This window comes from Populus alba, chromosome 1, assembly GCF_005239225.2.
Source record: "Populus alba chromosome 1, ASM523922v2, whole genome shotgun sequence".
Lineage (NCBI taxonomy): Eukaryota > Viridiplantae > Streptophyta > Magnoliopsida > Malpighiales > Salicaceae > Populus > Populus alba.
The window spans coordinates 38,885,290-38,899,369 of record NC_133284.1 but is presented as its reverse complement, the minus strand read 5'-3'; the positions used below and the strand labels follow the sequence as shown (position 1 = coordinate 38,899,369).

Below are 14,080 nucleotides of genomic sequence, written 5' to 3'. Positions count from 1 at the left end.
TTATTTTTTCCAATTCAGTCCTTATTTTTTTTCCTTGATCCTTCTGTTAAATTTTTATTTTCAATTTTATCCTTTAATTAAAGATTATATATTTTTTTTCAATTTGATCCTTATTTTTTTTTTCTTTTCCTTTTTCTAAAGTTATTTTTCTTTTCAATCTAACATTTTAATAAAAAAAATTATGTTTGTCTTCATATTTAATTTTTTTATTATTTTTACTTGCACCCTCATTTTTTTAATAATATATATTTTAGATTATTTTGTGTAATTGACTTTTTTCATCATTCAATATTTGATTTTTTAGAAATTAATATTCATGGCTTTTTATTTATAGTGTTTTTCGGTCTAATGACCTAAATAAAAAGTTTAAAATATTAACACGATCAATTGTTTTTGGCAAATTTTTTTCTTTGAATTTATGGTTCAACATTGTTTTTTTTTATTCTAATTTTATTTGGTGCTTTTTTTTTTTAATATCTTTTCTAAAATAGTTTTTTAATTTATATTTCTATTAATATCTCTCCTCTATAAATTTTTATTTTTGCTTATCTAGCTATTTAAAAAAAATTATATGTATTTAGCTTTGAAAATATTAATTTCATTTACATATAGTTTTTTTAATGTTTTATATAAATGAATTTTATTTTTAAAAACAAAAAACATTTATTTTTATATAATATTTTTAATATATATAACATTACATAAACTTCTTTTAATGCATGTCTATTTTTATTTTTATTTATTTTAATAAAAAAATAATTTTATAAAATAAATTCAGTAAAAACAACAGAATAAATATCTTATATTATAAAATTAAATATCTTCATTTTCTTCTATCTTTTATTTTTTTTTATTCACTTTTAGTTATCATTGATTATTTATTTATTTATTTAAGTAGATAATTGTCAATTTATTCAATTTATCAATTTACATTTAGATTTTTATGTAATTATACAATTTGAAAAGGCTTTGCATATCTATTTTTTTTTGTGATAAAACACATATACCCGTAAAACACGGGTCAAATCGCCAGGAACAACAAATTTGACCAAGATATTATTAAATTGTAAAAAATAAATTTTTCCGGAAGATAACCAATACCAGTCTCACAGGATCACGAGAATAAAACTCTGAATTATAATTACAGCATGGAGTTAATAAATTACAACATGTCGCACATCATGTGAGACTCAAGGAATGGCATCTCAAAATTTGGGCGTCCTTGCTCTTCAAGGCTTGTTCACACATATTGTACACTAGAAAAGCAAATCAAAATATAACCTCGTACCTCAAGTTTTGCCAGATCGTCACCAACTTAGCCACCAAAGAAATAATGAAGCCGCCAAAAATGTTATCATCACCGTTCAGCTTCATTCTCTTTCCTTGCTGATAAAAGCATTGAGTTGTCTTTCCAACTGCAAGCAGGAAAGAAGATAAGACACCAAACTTGGCAATACAGGATTCCCTAACGACTAGCATAGGTACAAGTAGATTTCAATATCCAGAAAATGTAGACAAATGAATGCTGAACTCTGCTAGAATTCGTGGCAAGCCAGCATAAATTTGATCAATAGCCTCATTATGTAAATCATAATTTAAGATTAGAACATGGAAGTAATGGGAGACTAGGGGACACATCAATGATTTCAGAAAAGAAGAAGAAGAAGAAAAGCGCACAACAATAACATAGATGTTGAAAAGTCTACAAACAGTATGAGGGTTACTCGCGATTGGTTAATGGCATAACAAGAAACTGCGTAGGGGGAACAAAGTTATGCACTGGGTAGCACAGCGCCTCTGTTTGGGTACAGAGGCAACAAGGGGTGCTAACCATCCACTGAACCCAGCAGGCCAGGGGCAGCCCAGCCACTGGTTTGAATCCTGCAACCTTTCTGTAGAAGTTTGAAAGAATCAAAAAGGAAATTTTGACGGCACAAAAGGCAAGACTTTTTTTCTTTTTTCTTTTCCATCACTCACTTTCATAGAGGGAAGGAGAAAGGGAACAAACATTTATTTGTAAAAGTAGAGACCAACACCAGATTGATATGTCAGATAAAAAAAACTATAGGAATTCCTTGTTAGGCACCGATACTAAGCATTCATCATACAATACTTAAAACTGTCTTGAAACATTTGAGCAAACAATCCATTTTGAAAATTGTGGTAGCAAGAACCTAAATGATCATAAGAAGACGATAATCAAAAGGTGGTAGGTCATCTAAACTGACAAACCTTTCAATAACAGCAACAGATGACGTGCTTGATAAAAAGAAGGGCTACACACTCACAAATACAAGATTCGATAGAATAAATGCAACAAAATGTAAGCACAGCTATTTGTGACACGCGAAGAAAGCAAATTCATAAATCCATGTAACATTACAGCACACCTGAACATTTTTCATCTTCTGTCTCTGCAATTCCTCAAAGAGGCTTCCAACACTGACAAGAGAACCAATTTCAGTTTCATTCCAAGATTGCAAGGAATAATTTCAGAACTCTTAGTTTCGGGTCTCTCTTCATACCTTTGTTGTAGACCAATAACCTGAGCCTGCAGCTCCTTCTCTCTTGTCCAAGTAGGAGATATCTGCATGTTGTGCAAAAGATCATTTGATCAAATGGTAAGCAACTTTTACAAAAGTGGATACCATCATTCACTCACATGTGACTAATGAGAAATGAAGTTTTCTGTTAGGTAAATTGGGAAATAATTTCTGCCAGATCAGAAAAAAGGTAGAAAGCAACAGGATTTGAAAACTTGGCTAAGTAGTGATTCTTTTTTTAAACAATTTGACTTCAGGCACGCCCAATAATCAAGAAAAAAACCACCATTAATTTAAGGAAAATTAATACTGATCACAATTTATTCAAGATCTTTGCCTGTTCCTCATTGTCACCAAGAAAGAAAACAGCGAGCAATTAAACCAAAAAACAGATAATCCAATTGCTGCCATTTGTTAAAAAAGGAAAAATGATGCTTACTATTGCTTAAAATAATATGCAAAGCAGAACTTCAAGTACACATTATAAATGCAGTACATTTTGGTATTATTTCTATGTTCCAAACACTCTCCCACCAAAAAGAAAAATGCAAGGGCTCAGTACAAGAAATAAAAAGAAAAAGGATAACTACCTGCAAAAGGTCATTAGTGGCTGCCTCACCAGATTCCACCAGCTTGCCTGCATATAACCAAATCCCATTAATTATAGTGTGCAGGCCTGATCAGCGACAATAGAAATGATTTTAAAAGATGATTCATTACCTGAGGTTTGTTCCATGTACTTGATCAGTTTAAGAATTTCCTCCTGTCAACAATCAGTAGAACAAGTATTTTCTCAAACAATAAATATATAAAAAAAAGGGGGGTGGGGGGGGGGGTTATAGAAGAATCATACCCTTTGCAAGGTGTTCTGCTGCAGAATGCATTGCAATGATGGGAGAACTGAGGAAGCTGCAGGGTTTGATATTGTTACACAAGCTGAACCTCCACCAACCGGGTTGAAACAGCAGTTCGTAGGACCCTGATTGAGAAGAATAATGGCAATAGTTATAAAATGATCGCTTACAAGATAAATTTCTAAGTTACTAAAAAAAATAAAAAATAACATTCAAACAGACTCATCTACCACACTCTAAGTCCCCTGGAGGAAAGAACTATGATTTATTGATATTTCAACCTCCATAGGAACTAGGCAAAATTTTCATGGTACATAAATTTAACCTCAAACAATTCAAAGACCCAATCTGTCTAGAAACCCTTTACAGTGATAATTCAATTTAACCCAGTTCTTTTCATCATGAGTGGACACGTCAAAGGTGCAGAGTTTTTTACCTCATGAAAAAACAATTATATTAATGGAGAAAAGGAACAGCAACAGCATAGGGAGAACATGCCAATCTCATACAAGATAAAAACAAAGAAGGAAGTACGAAAAACACAGAAGAGAGGTAATCAACTGTTATGAGATAGATTTGTTTTTCTGGTGCTTTATGGTCCAATGCTTCTGGGTGTCTTATAGAAGTCTCTATCTAACATCCAAAGGGATTGGAGGGTTCTTCAAAATTATCTTTTGAATCCTTGGTATTATGTGTGCAAAGGTGGTCTGGAAAAATAATAAGATCAGGTTTCAAAACATATTAACCTGGTCATAAATTCAAGTGACTAGACTAGTGTAATAATATCTATTCCAAAAAAAAACAATTAAGAAGTATTGAATTAGAAACTGGCAATAATACACAGGTGGACATAATATATGCTTTCAACATTCGAACCTTGTTTCTTGACTGACATCATTGGTGCAGGCAAGAAAACAAAATAAGAATAATAATTTTATTCACTAGGTGTATCTTCTTTCCAAGCATGAAGGATCCTAACTTGGATTTTCTATGATTATTTTAGTCCTAACATCCAGACTGTTAGTTTTACTAGTTATTCTTGAGTAATTTAAGCGTTAAGCTTACATCAAGAACCACTATTTTTAGTGGTTTGCTGCCAATCATGCATGCATATGCTCCATGGTGAGTACTCAATGGCAGTGTTTAACTGCAATACTTCATTAGAGAACAGTTACAGAGCATTTGTCATTTTCGTCATCTAACCTGATCTTTTCATAGAAAACTTATCCAGTTTTTTTTTTTAGGGCACATGTCATGCAAGTGTATCATTCAATTTTTTGATATGTTCATTAATTTCAAAAAATAGTTTCAAAATTGTTGTTTCCTATATAATTTTGTATACTCTTGCATAGAGTTTGACAAATTACAATAAATTTAATGTGCTTGATTTTTAAAGCAAATAAAATTATTTTTCTTTTTGCTAAAAGAATTCTTTTTCATTGTCAGTACGGTTTATTTGTTAAAGCAGTAACAAATGTTTTTTAAAGCCCTTAGTTTTAAAGAGTCAAAGGTAATATAGGACAACTAAAGATCCAAATTTGAGGTAATTTTATATTTTAGATTATTGATTTTTTTATTTTTTGTTTGCATTCATATGCTTGTTTTAAGCACTTGTAAAGTTTGACAATATAATACCATTCCAAAAAGTTACTATATAGGTCGGGGCGTGATTAAGAGATCTATCTAATCATATTTACAGTTTATGTAGCTTATATATTGCAATGTACAGGAAAAAACAGGATTGATGTTTTTTTAACAACATTCCTTCATAGTATGGGTATTTTTTATCAGTCAAATGTTCTGACATAGTTTGTCTTTTTATATATAATTATGGATTATAAATTGTTTCAAATGCTAAGAAATTTCCTAAATTCATACCATAAAATGTATATTTGAGATCAAGTAAGAAGGAATGCAACATGGCACAGAGCATTTTATTATTAGGATGGATTCCTACAACCAAAAGACAGTGTAATAGAAATGGCATGTTTAACAACAAATTATAAAAGGCTGTAAGCTTTGTCCAAGATAAATTCTGATAGCAGACTGACAGAAATAGTTCTCATGCCAACTGAAGGTTGAGTTAGGTTAACCAGTGGTCATAGCATAGTAATCATATATACCTTAGGGCTGAGATCAGCTGAAGTGACCTTAAATCGTCCCCTGCGTTGGACAACTGCTCCTTCTGAAGTATCCTCCACTGCACAAATCAGTAGGAAAAGTATATTCATGCACTATAAACAAGTAATATCATCTCCAATAATATACGCAAATATATACTAAATGCAAGACCTAAATGTGTAAAGAGAAAAAAAAATCCAAGAATGATTTGACATACCAGATGAAAGGTTGTTGGTATCCCTCTTCTGTCGATGCAACAATGTACCACTATAGTTTCTCTCAGATTGGTATTTTGGCTGCAGGAGATCCCTACATAATATGAGCACATTTAAGTCACTACTGACTACTGCAACCAAGATTTTACACATTGATACATGGTTTTGTCAGAAGCAACAAATGTCCACACACTTTCAAGATAGCAGTATATTGCAAATTGAAACAGCCTATTAACTAACATTATAACTCAGAATCATGTTGATAATAAACATGGGCTTTAAGATTACTTTAAACAGTCATTTCATTTTTTTCTCAGCCCATTTTCCATTTCCTCCAGATCACTAACCATGTTAATCCGCCATGACTTCCTTAAAGCACACCCATAAAGCAGCAAACTTTTCATTTAGTGGCATCACAAACCCATTGAACAGCTGGAGCTTTCATCTTGTAGCAACACTTTGATTATAGACAATATTCATTTTCTGCCCAGCCTTCATTGCATTTGTTTACAGAATAAATTATAACTTATTGCTACATTTTCTATGATTTTGTACGTTAGTCCTTCTAGTTGAAAATCATTAGTCCATCGACCAAATTTGATTGTGATTTCTTTCTTAAATTTCCAGCATTTTTTGTTTTGTTTGTAGCAAGTGAGATTAAAAAACATTGACTAGAAATGGGCAGTTTATGGGAAAAAAAAAAACTATTAAATTACCATGGAAAACCAATGGAAGGACTTAGTGGCAAGCAAATATAAAAATACAGGGATTCAATATTGGGTTTTTAAACCAAAGGGATAGCTAATTATTTCCCTAAAAACAGAGATTAAATAATAGTTTACTTTCTGTTTACATAAATATGTTCTTTTGAAGGCATCAGACTTCAGGTGCCAAAAGAAGCTCCAAGCAACCTCATAACAAGGCTGGCACAAATTGATAATAGCTTTAGAACCTATACCAGAAAAAAATTTAAGAGTTGCCTGAAAAATTTAACAGCAAAAAGATTGAAGAAATTTCAAGTTCTTTTTTTCCAGTTTAAAGATCAATAACATGGAAGAAGTCCTATCACCACAAAAGAGATGGACAGTGAGCATAATGCTTCATGTGGTTGACTCAGAGGCATTTACCAAAACAACTTTTACTTGTATCACATACAAACATTTCAAGACTATCATTCAAAGACCTCAGTGCATTATATCTTAAAGAGTCTTTAAGCTATATATGCCAAGAGATAACAAATGTTCAATCTATATTTTTTTTACATGAACTCAGCATTGTAGTCCTTGATAGAATAGTTAATTTTTTAGGTAACATCTTCTTCTACCCTCAGGGAGTACAGACAAAAAATGTCAGATCTCTACTTTGAAAATCGATAAAATGAAAAGGAGAAAAATTTAGAATCGACTTTACTTGGGATAAAAACTGACCTGTTTTCATCGCCGATAACCTTTTTTGGAGAAAGGGCATTATCTGGTAATAACGGACCACCCAAAATAAATTTATGCTCAGAAATGACATGACGTGGTAAAGAACTACTTCGCCCAGAATTCTCACCCTCATTTCTTTCGCTTTCTTGGTCCATGGCACTCGATGACAACTCTGTAAGAACCTGTTGTTCACATTCTGTTTGGGAAGTAACCTTCCAATTTGGACTAGTTGCACCCACAGCCTCCTCACCAACATCAAAACAACCTCTGCATCAGATTACATGACAGCATAATTAATATGACAAGGAATATTCATATTTGATCATAAGTTAAGATCACAAAACTATTGTAGAGAATCCAAAAGCACAACAGTTGATCACAGTGTACATAAATGGATTCTATAATTCAAATAAACTTTTCATAGAGTAATTGCTGTTCAATATATTACGTAAAAAACTGTTACCCACTACCAAACAGGCAGTACATTAATTGAATGTCAAATAATTGGAACTGGAAATGTGAGCCATAAGAGGGAGAGGGAGCGGGTAAGACATACTTAAGTGCTTGAAGAGGTTTAATAGGAAATGAAGGGAGTGAAGTCTCCAAATCATGTAGATCGTTGAAGCCATCCTGAAATAAATGAAAGGTGATGTCAACATATGAAAGGATAACCTTGACCTCAGCAGTTAGCAGTAAATATCTGAGAATCAAGGCAAAGAACTAAAAGAAGTCATTATGGGGAAAATAATACCTCCTGACTAGGAGCAGAAATTGAATGATTAGCAGTTTTGGGAGGCAGCTTATCAGCAGGAGACCCAACAATGTTGCTCCCGTCCATTTGTTTCCCACTCAAATCTGGATCTTCTGCATTTGACATGCAATCATAGTCCTGAATCTGCAGGTAGCAATGGTGCCAGCGGTGATCAGTCAAATTAATGATACGAAGTTTTGTGTACTTTGCCAACTCTTTTCGACAAGTTACTTTTCTAAGCAATCAATCTTAACCATATACACTCAAACCAGGAACACATTACTTACACGGGCAGCTTGATTTTTTAAATCTTCTAGGTTGAAATTCCAAGCACTGATTCCTCTTATGTACTCTTGCTGCAAAACAGAAGAGTTACTTCACAGTGATATCAAAGGAGAAATATGCAGAAACTTTAAGCACTCTAATCATCTGTAAGATTTCATACAATACACAAACAGAGACACGCACAGCACAAGCAAGCATGCTACCATTTTTTTGTAATGCATAGCTTTTAAGAGTAAGGACATTTGTACTACAGGAATATCATTGATGAAAAAGTTGCCACAGCTTAGAAGTTGCTATTTACCAGAAAAACATCAACCCAAATTAAATTACTTCAACTTTCCAATCTTTGGATCAAATTTGGACATTCCAACTCTGGCATGGATCCAATCACATTTTACCATATTCAAAAACAAATTCAACTTATCAAGGCTGAATTTTATGGTGAATTACAAGGAAAATAAAACAGATAAAAATGGTTTGTTTTACTAAATTCAGTTTTTCACATTCAACCTCAAGAGTTTAATAAAAATCAGAAATTAATTCATAACTCATTGGACAATGTTACAATCTGAGGTGGCAAGCTTTTGTATGATCTATTGTTTGGTAGTATGATAAGCATCAAGCTACCAAGTAAGAGTATAAGGGAGTGACCATTCATGCAATGAATGTTGAAGACTTGGCCTTGTAGAGTATTCTAGAGTCTGCTTACCAAAGACATACACAAGGTTTTGCACTTTTTCAGCTAAGGTTCTTCGGACATGCCCAAAATGTGTGTTTGTGTTCCCGAATAACAAGGAAGATAGGTAAAAGATGATACTGCATTGATGTCAATTCATATTGGAAGACAGCATAGGGTGAACCTGCTTCCTAACACCCATTCATTATTCATAGTATCATATATCCAAACTACACCATGTTAAGTTCACATGTAATTTTATCCACAGCCCAAGTTAGGACCAAAATTTTCTAAATAATTGGGTTTAAGCCAGAAGTTAAACCATTAACAGATACCACCTGTGATATTTGCTCTTTATCCCCATACAGGGCCTTATTCTGCACTAGAAGATCAGCCTCTTTTGCCTGAAAAAGTGAAAACAGAAGTCTGAGGATCTGTACCAAAATTTATACCTTTTTCCATAAGAAAGTCTAAAAAACAGAAAACATGAAGTTGGAGATGAGCAAGAGACCTTCAGTATCTTAAACCGTTCCCCTAAAGGAGAAAGACCATCAAGAATGGCCCGAACAAGATAGTCATGAGAGCGTGCATTTTTAAAAAAATGGTGCTTCAAAAGCTTTTCTGATGTGGGTCGTTTCTTTGGATCCTTCACTAAGCAAGCAGCTACCATCTCTTTAAATGACTGCAGAAGCGAAACACTTTCATTACAATTCACAAGGGAAAAGAGTCAAATTGTTTCAGCTGAACAACAGACCTTTGAAAATCTCTTGTCTCTTTCATAGTCAAGCCCTGGAGGTGCATTTTGTAAGGTCATCAGCAAAACCTGCAGTAAATAAGGGGAAATATCAAAAGCGTGCAACGGAAAAATAAGCACCAGGAAATGCTTCTAATATGGACAGCATAAGTATCAGAAAAGGAAATTTACTTTCATTGGTGGATACTTGGAAAAAGGAGCATGGCCATGAGCAAGTTCAAGGGCCGTTATCCCAAATGACCAGATATCTGCTCTGTTCAGAGAAGCAAGTTTCACAGCAATTTCAGCAAAGAAATTGAGATATTTATGAAGGAAAAAGAAGATTGGAAAAGAGGAAAAAAAAAAAAAAAAAAAAAACAAGAGATTCACATCCAACTCACTTAAAGTCATATCCATGCAATTGCTGCATAACTTCAGGCGCCATCCTGGAGAGAAGAAAAAAACACAAAATATATATTCTGATAACATGTATAGTATTCTTTTGCCTCAGATAAACAGCACTGAGTGTAGGTTTCCAATAGTAATGTATTAACTAAAAGGGAAATAGGATAAACAATTACCAGCAAGGAGTGCCAACAAAAGTATTTCTTGAGCGTTGCCTATCTCCTGTATCAAACATGCATGCTGACACTCCAAAGTCTGCTAACTTCACTGTACCATCAGAATCAATTAAAATGTTGCCAGCCTGCAAAGAGTTAAGAAAGCAGGTAAGAGAAACATCAAAATATTAATCCCCTAAACTCCAAGGGGAAAAAGTTGACAGAATAATAATACATATGCCATGACATGTGCCATGAGATACAACAAGACACAATTCAAGACCACAAAATTCAGAAAGAATAAAGCTAAGAAACACTGAGCACAAGAATTGAGAAGAAAAAAGTTGAAGACTAGAGGCTAAAAGCAAATACCATCCAAGCATATGTTTCATAACTGCACTGGGGAAAAAATAACTTTTTCTGCAAAAACTCATCAGGAACTCTTGGTTTGATGAATCAATAAATTATTGCATGGCACAAAATTTTGCGTGGACCTCTTGGTTTCTGTTAATTATTTAATATGTTCCAAGAAAACTGATATTCATACAGCACATTTAATGAAGACAAAAACTGACTAATTACTACAAACATCAAGAATAACAGGTGAGAGAAATAAGGAAATGCTAAGATGCATAATTGCAAAACACTTACCTTAACATCCCTGTGGATGTGCCCATGTTCATGAATATAAACGAGAGCTTTGAGAGTCTCGCGCAATAATGTAGCAATGACAGGCTCTTCAAAACCTTCTGGGTAAGCAGATTTCATTATATGAAGGCATGAACCCCCAGCCATATATGGCATCACAACCCAAAGGCTATAGCCAGCAGTGAAAGAGCCATGTGCTCGTAATACATTCGGATGATCAATCAAGCTCATTGTCTGTACCTCCCGCCGGATACCATCCTGTATCAGTTGGATGGGAAAATGTTTAATATGATGCCAATCCAGTACTTCATGCTCAATTCTCAATGTGATCTAGTGATTTACAACCTAGAAACAACCATCAATGACACATAAAATGAACCTGAGGGAAGACATGTATAGTCAGGCAATGAGTTCTTAAGGTCATGTTTCAACGGAGATTTTAACCAGCTTAGTTATTGTTATAAATCGAATAGCGGAAATGAAAATGAACCACTGGACTAGGTCATGAAGAATTAACTAGTATGGGGAACATTTTCCTGAGTTACCAATGTTTGGTGCAGCTAAGGAAAATTGGTCCAATGAATTTGTTCTCCAGTCAAGGAAAAAAAAACAATAGTGCTTTACTAGGACAGATTTGTTTTCCCTATCCTATCCCGCAATGGGAACACATTTCCAACAAGGACCCAAAAGCTTGATGAACAGTAAAGACCTTATGTTACATTGTATTAACCATATTTATAAAAAGAAGACACATCCTGTCAGATTAATTCTATTATTTAAAAGAAAAATGGCAATCTATATATATATATATATAAAAAGAGTTATTTTCTAATGCATACTAAACACCATAAAAATTTTCCATGAAATTTGATTTCCAAGATCACTTGTTTTCATGAAACAGACTGAGAATTAGTTTTATTGTTTATTGATAGGAGCTAATGCAGACATGTGCATAACTGATGTATGGGGCATAGAAGCATCTTCAGAAAAGGAACAGAAGAAGGCCTAAAGTAATGAATAGAACAAGAAATAACCATGCAGTTACTCTAAAAGAGAGGAATGCCTTTTTTTTCTGTACATATCCAACATAGAAATAAACACGAACATATTAGAATCTAACAAAAATGTAATTTACTTACCAGATCATTATTGCACTTTTCCAGATCAAGAACCTTAATAGCAACTATCTGATTAAATGGAATGCAGAGAGCCCTATACACAGTGGCGCTGACACCTTCACCAATTTCTTCATATAACTTGTAATCTTTTGCATTGACAGGATATCTTTTCTCCGAGACACACTCCATGGTTTGCTCTTATAACACACCATTAACACCAGCTTTACTCCTAAATGTTCCAGTGAAGATAAACAAAGTGTAGGCAGAGAAGGTTAAAAGTAAGGTGATGCGGGGTTTCTTCCAATTGGGCAGCATTTTCCCCTTTCAACATAAAATATCATATGAATCCAACAGCTTCATCAACATGATACTGGCCAGGTCTTTTTTTAATGCAGGCAGAACCACTTCAATAAGCATTAATTATTTTAAAACCCCTGAATTGCACTGATGTTTTCGGATATCTATTAACTATTACAACCAGTTACGGACAATCAGGAGGACTCTGTACAAGAAGTAGCTCTAGAGGCCATCAAAAGAATCTCCAATTTCTTTCTTTCTTTCTTTCTTTCTTTTACACAAGCAAAAAACATATGCTCCAAAGGCCAGCCAAAGCAAGTTGAAAAAACCTCTAATTCAGCAGCAGCATCTCATACAAAACCCCAGAAGGCGGTACCTGTAGGAGAAAGAAATCATCTACGTTCAACAGTTTGGTTTTTTTCAAAAGAAGACTTTCTCTCTCTTTTTTATTGACCATTGCTATCCCTTTTCTGCTCTCCTGGTGGTAATCTAACAAGTAGCGATTTCTTTTTAAAAAAAAAAGAAGAAGAAGAAGCTTATCACAACATCAGGAAGCAACAATTATCATAAAAGACCGCAAGTTTCAAAATTAAGGGGAAAAATCAGTGAATCTGAAAGCATCACATCTAACGCAACAGATTTAGAAAGTAAAAGCAGAGATTTCTAGGGTTTTAACAGTAACAAGTAGTGAAAAATCTGACCTGATTTAGTTAAACCAGAAAAGAAGGACGGGCGACTTGAGATTTTTCTCTCTCAAGATCTACCTTAATTTTTGCGATTATCGGAGCTCTGTGTTTGGTGATTTGATTGATAGCAGAGAAAAAATAATACCAGGAACGACGAGAAAGAAATAAAATAAAAAAGCTGCTAGTTGTATATATATTTTTTTATTTTTGACTCTTGGCAGAGAGAAGGGCAACTGCAAATGTTAAGGGTGGTGAGTGGGGACCGCCAATGCCCAAGAGATTTTATTGAGTTTTCTTTCTGACCTATAGGTGAATATATCGCCTAGATTTTCCATCGCTAATTTCTCGGGGCACATGGAGAGGGAAGCTAATTGCATAGCATCTCCCTGTGACTCTGGCCTGTATTTTTCAACAGTCAAGCGTGATTGGCTTGTATTTTTCTCAACTCGTTTCAGCCCGCGAACCTCTCTTTAATAGTAAGTTATTAGTCATTTGCACGCAAGCTGTAGAGGAAAGGTGGCCCGCTTTGCGCCGCCTGCCGAGTTTATTTTTTAATATAAAAAACTATGCTAGTGTATTTTATAAAATCAAAAAAATAATAATCAATAATTGGATCTTGTAAGATAATTTTCTTCAATTGCATGGCAGGAAAAAGCAACCGTAGTAAATAGATAAAGTTTTAAAAGAAAATTGTAATAATGATAATAAAAAAAACTTGTTTAAATAAAAAAAATTTAATAAAATGAATTCCAAGATAATTTAATATTAAAAGATGAAAATAAAATACAAAAACAACTTAAAAAAATGCTAAGGTTATATAACCAAACATATTGCTAGAATCATGAGATTGTAATAACTTGATCGAAAGGAAACCAAAGAAAATCATAAAGTCTTTTTTTTTTTAAATGAAAAACGTCAAAGGATGAAAAAGGAAAAAATACAAAAAAAAAAATTAACTCCTATTAATTTTTCAAACTAGTGACCCGAGTCACTAAATAGGGAGCACCCCTTCTAAAAAAACCATAAACCTCAACCTCTAATAAATCAAATATCGAATGATGAAATTGAAAGAAAAAATTATATAAAATGATCAAAAACAAAAAAGAAATAACAATTGAGAGAATGAAGACCTAATTTAAAATAAAAGGTAAATGAGAGAATTGCAT

The 14,080-nt window shown here is 33.4% G+C and overlaps 1 protein-coding gene across 2 annotated transcripts; it reads right to left on the bottom strand.

Annotated features, from left to right (window-relative positions):
- Nucleotides 1–1,034: 1,034 nt before the first annotated feature.
- Nucleotides 1,035–13,271, bottom strand: LOC118036944 (serine/threonine-protein kinase BLUS1). Of its 2 annotated transcripts, XM_035042816.2 has the most exons (22): nt 12,930–13,270; nt 11,953–12,604; nt 10,817–11,071; nt 10,187–10,311; nt 10,007–10,051; nt 9,798–9,879; nt 9,627–9,695; nt 9,384–9,554; nt 9,211–9,276; nt 8,199–8,267; nt 7,912–8,055; nt 7,717–7,790; nt 7,288–7,427; nt 7,161–7,203; nt 5,736–5,827; nt 5,521–5,597; nt 3,397–3,522; nt 3,264–3,306; nt 3,134–3,180; nt 2,526–2,587; nt 2,391–2,442; nt 1,035–1,415 (listed from the first exon to the last, which is right to left on the bottom strand). In XM_035042816.2, exons 2-22 carry the CDS (start codon nt 12,118–12,120, stop codon nt 1,371–1,373), a joined length of 1,995 nt encoding a protein of 664 aa, XP_034898707.1. In that variant the 5' UTR covers nt 12,121–12,604; nt 12,930–13,270; the 3' UTR covers nt 1,035–1,370. The 2 variants fall into 2 exon arrangements, with proteins under 2 accessions (XP_034898707.1, XP_034898705.1); XM_035042814.2 differs by having other exon boundaries at nt 7,161–7,427; nt 12,930–13,271.
- Nucleotides 13,272–14,080: the final 809 nt, after the last annotated feature.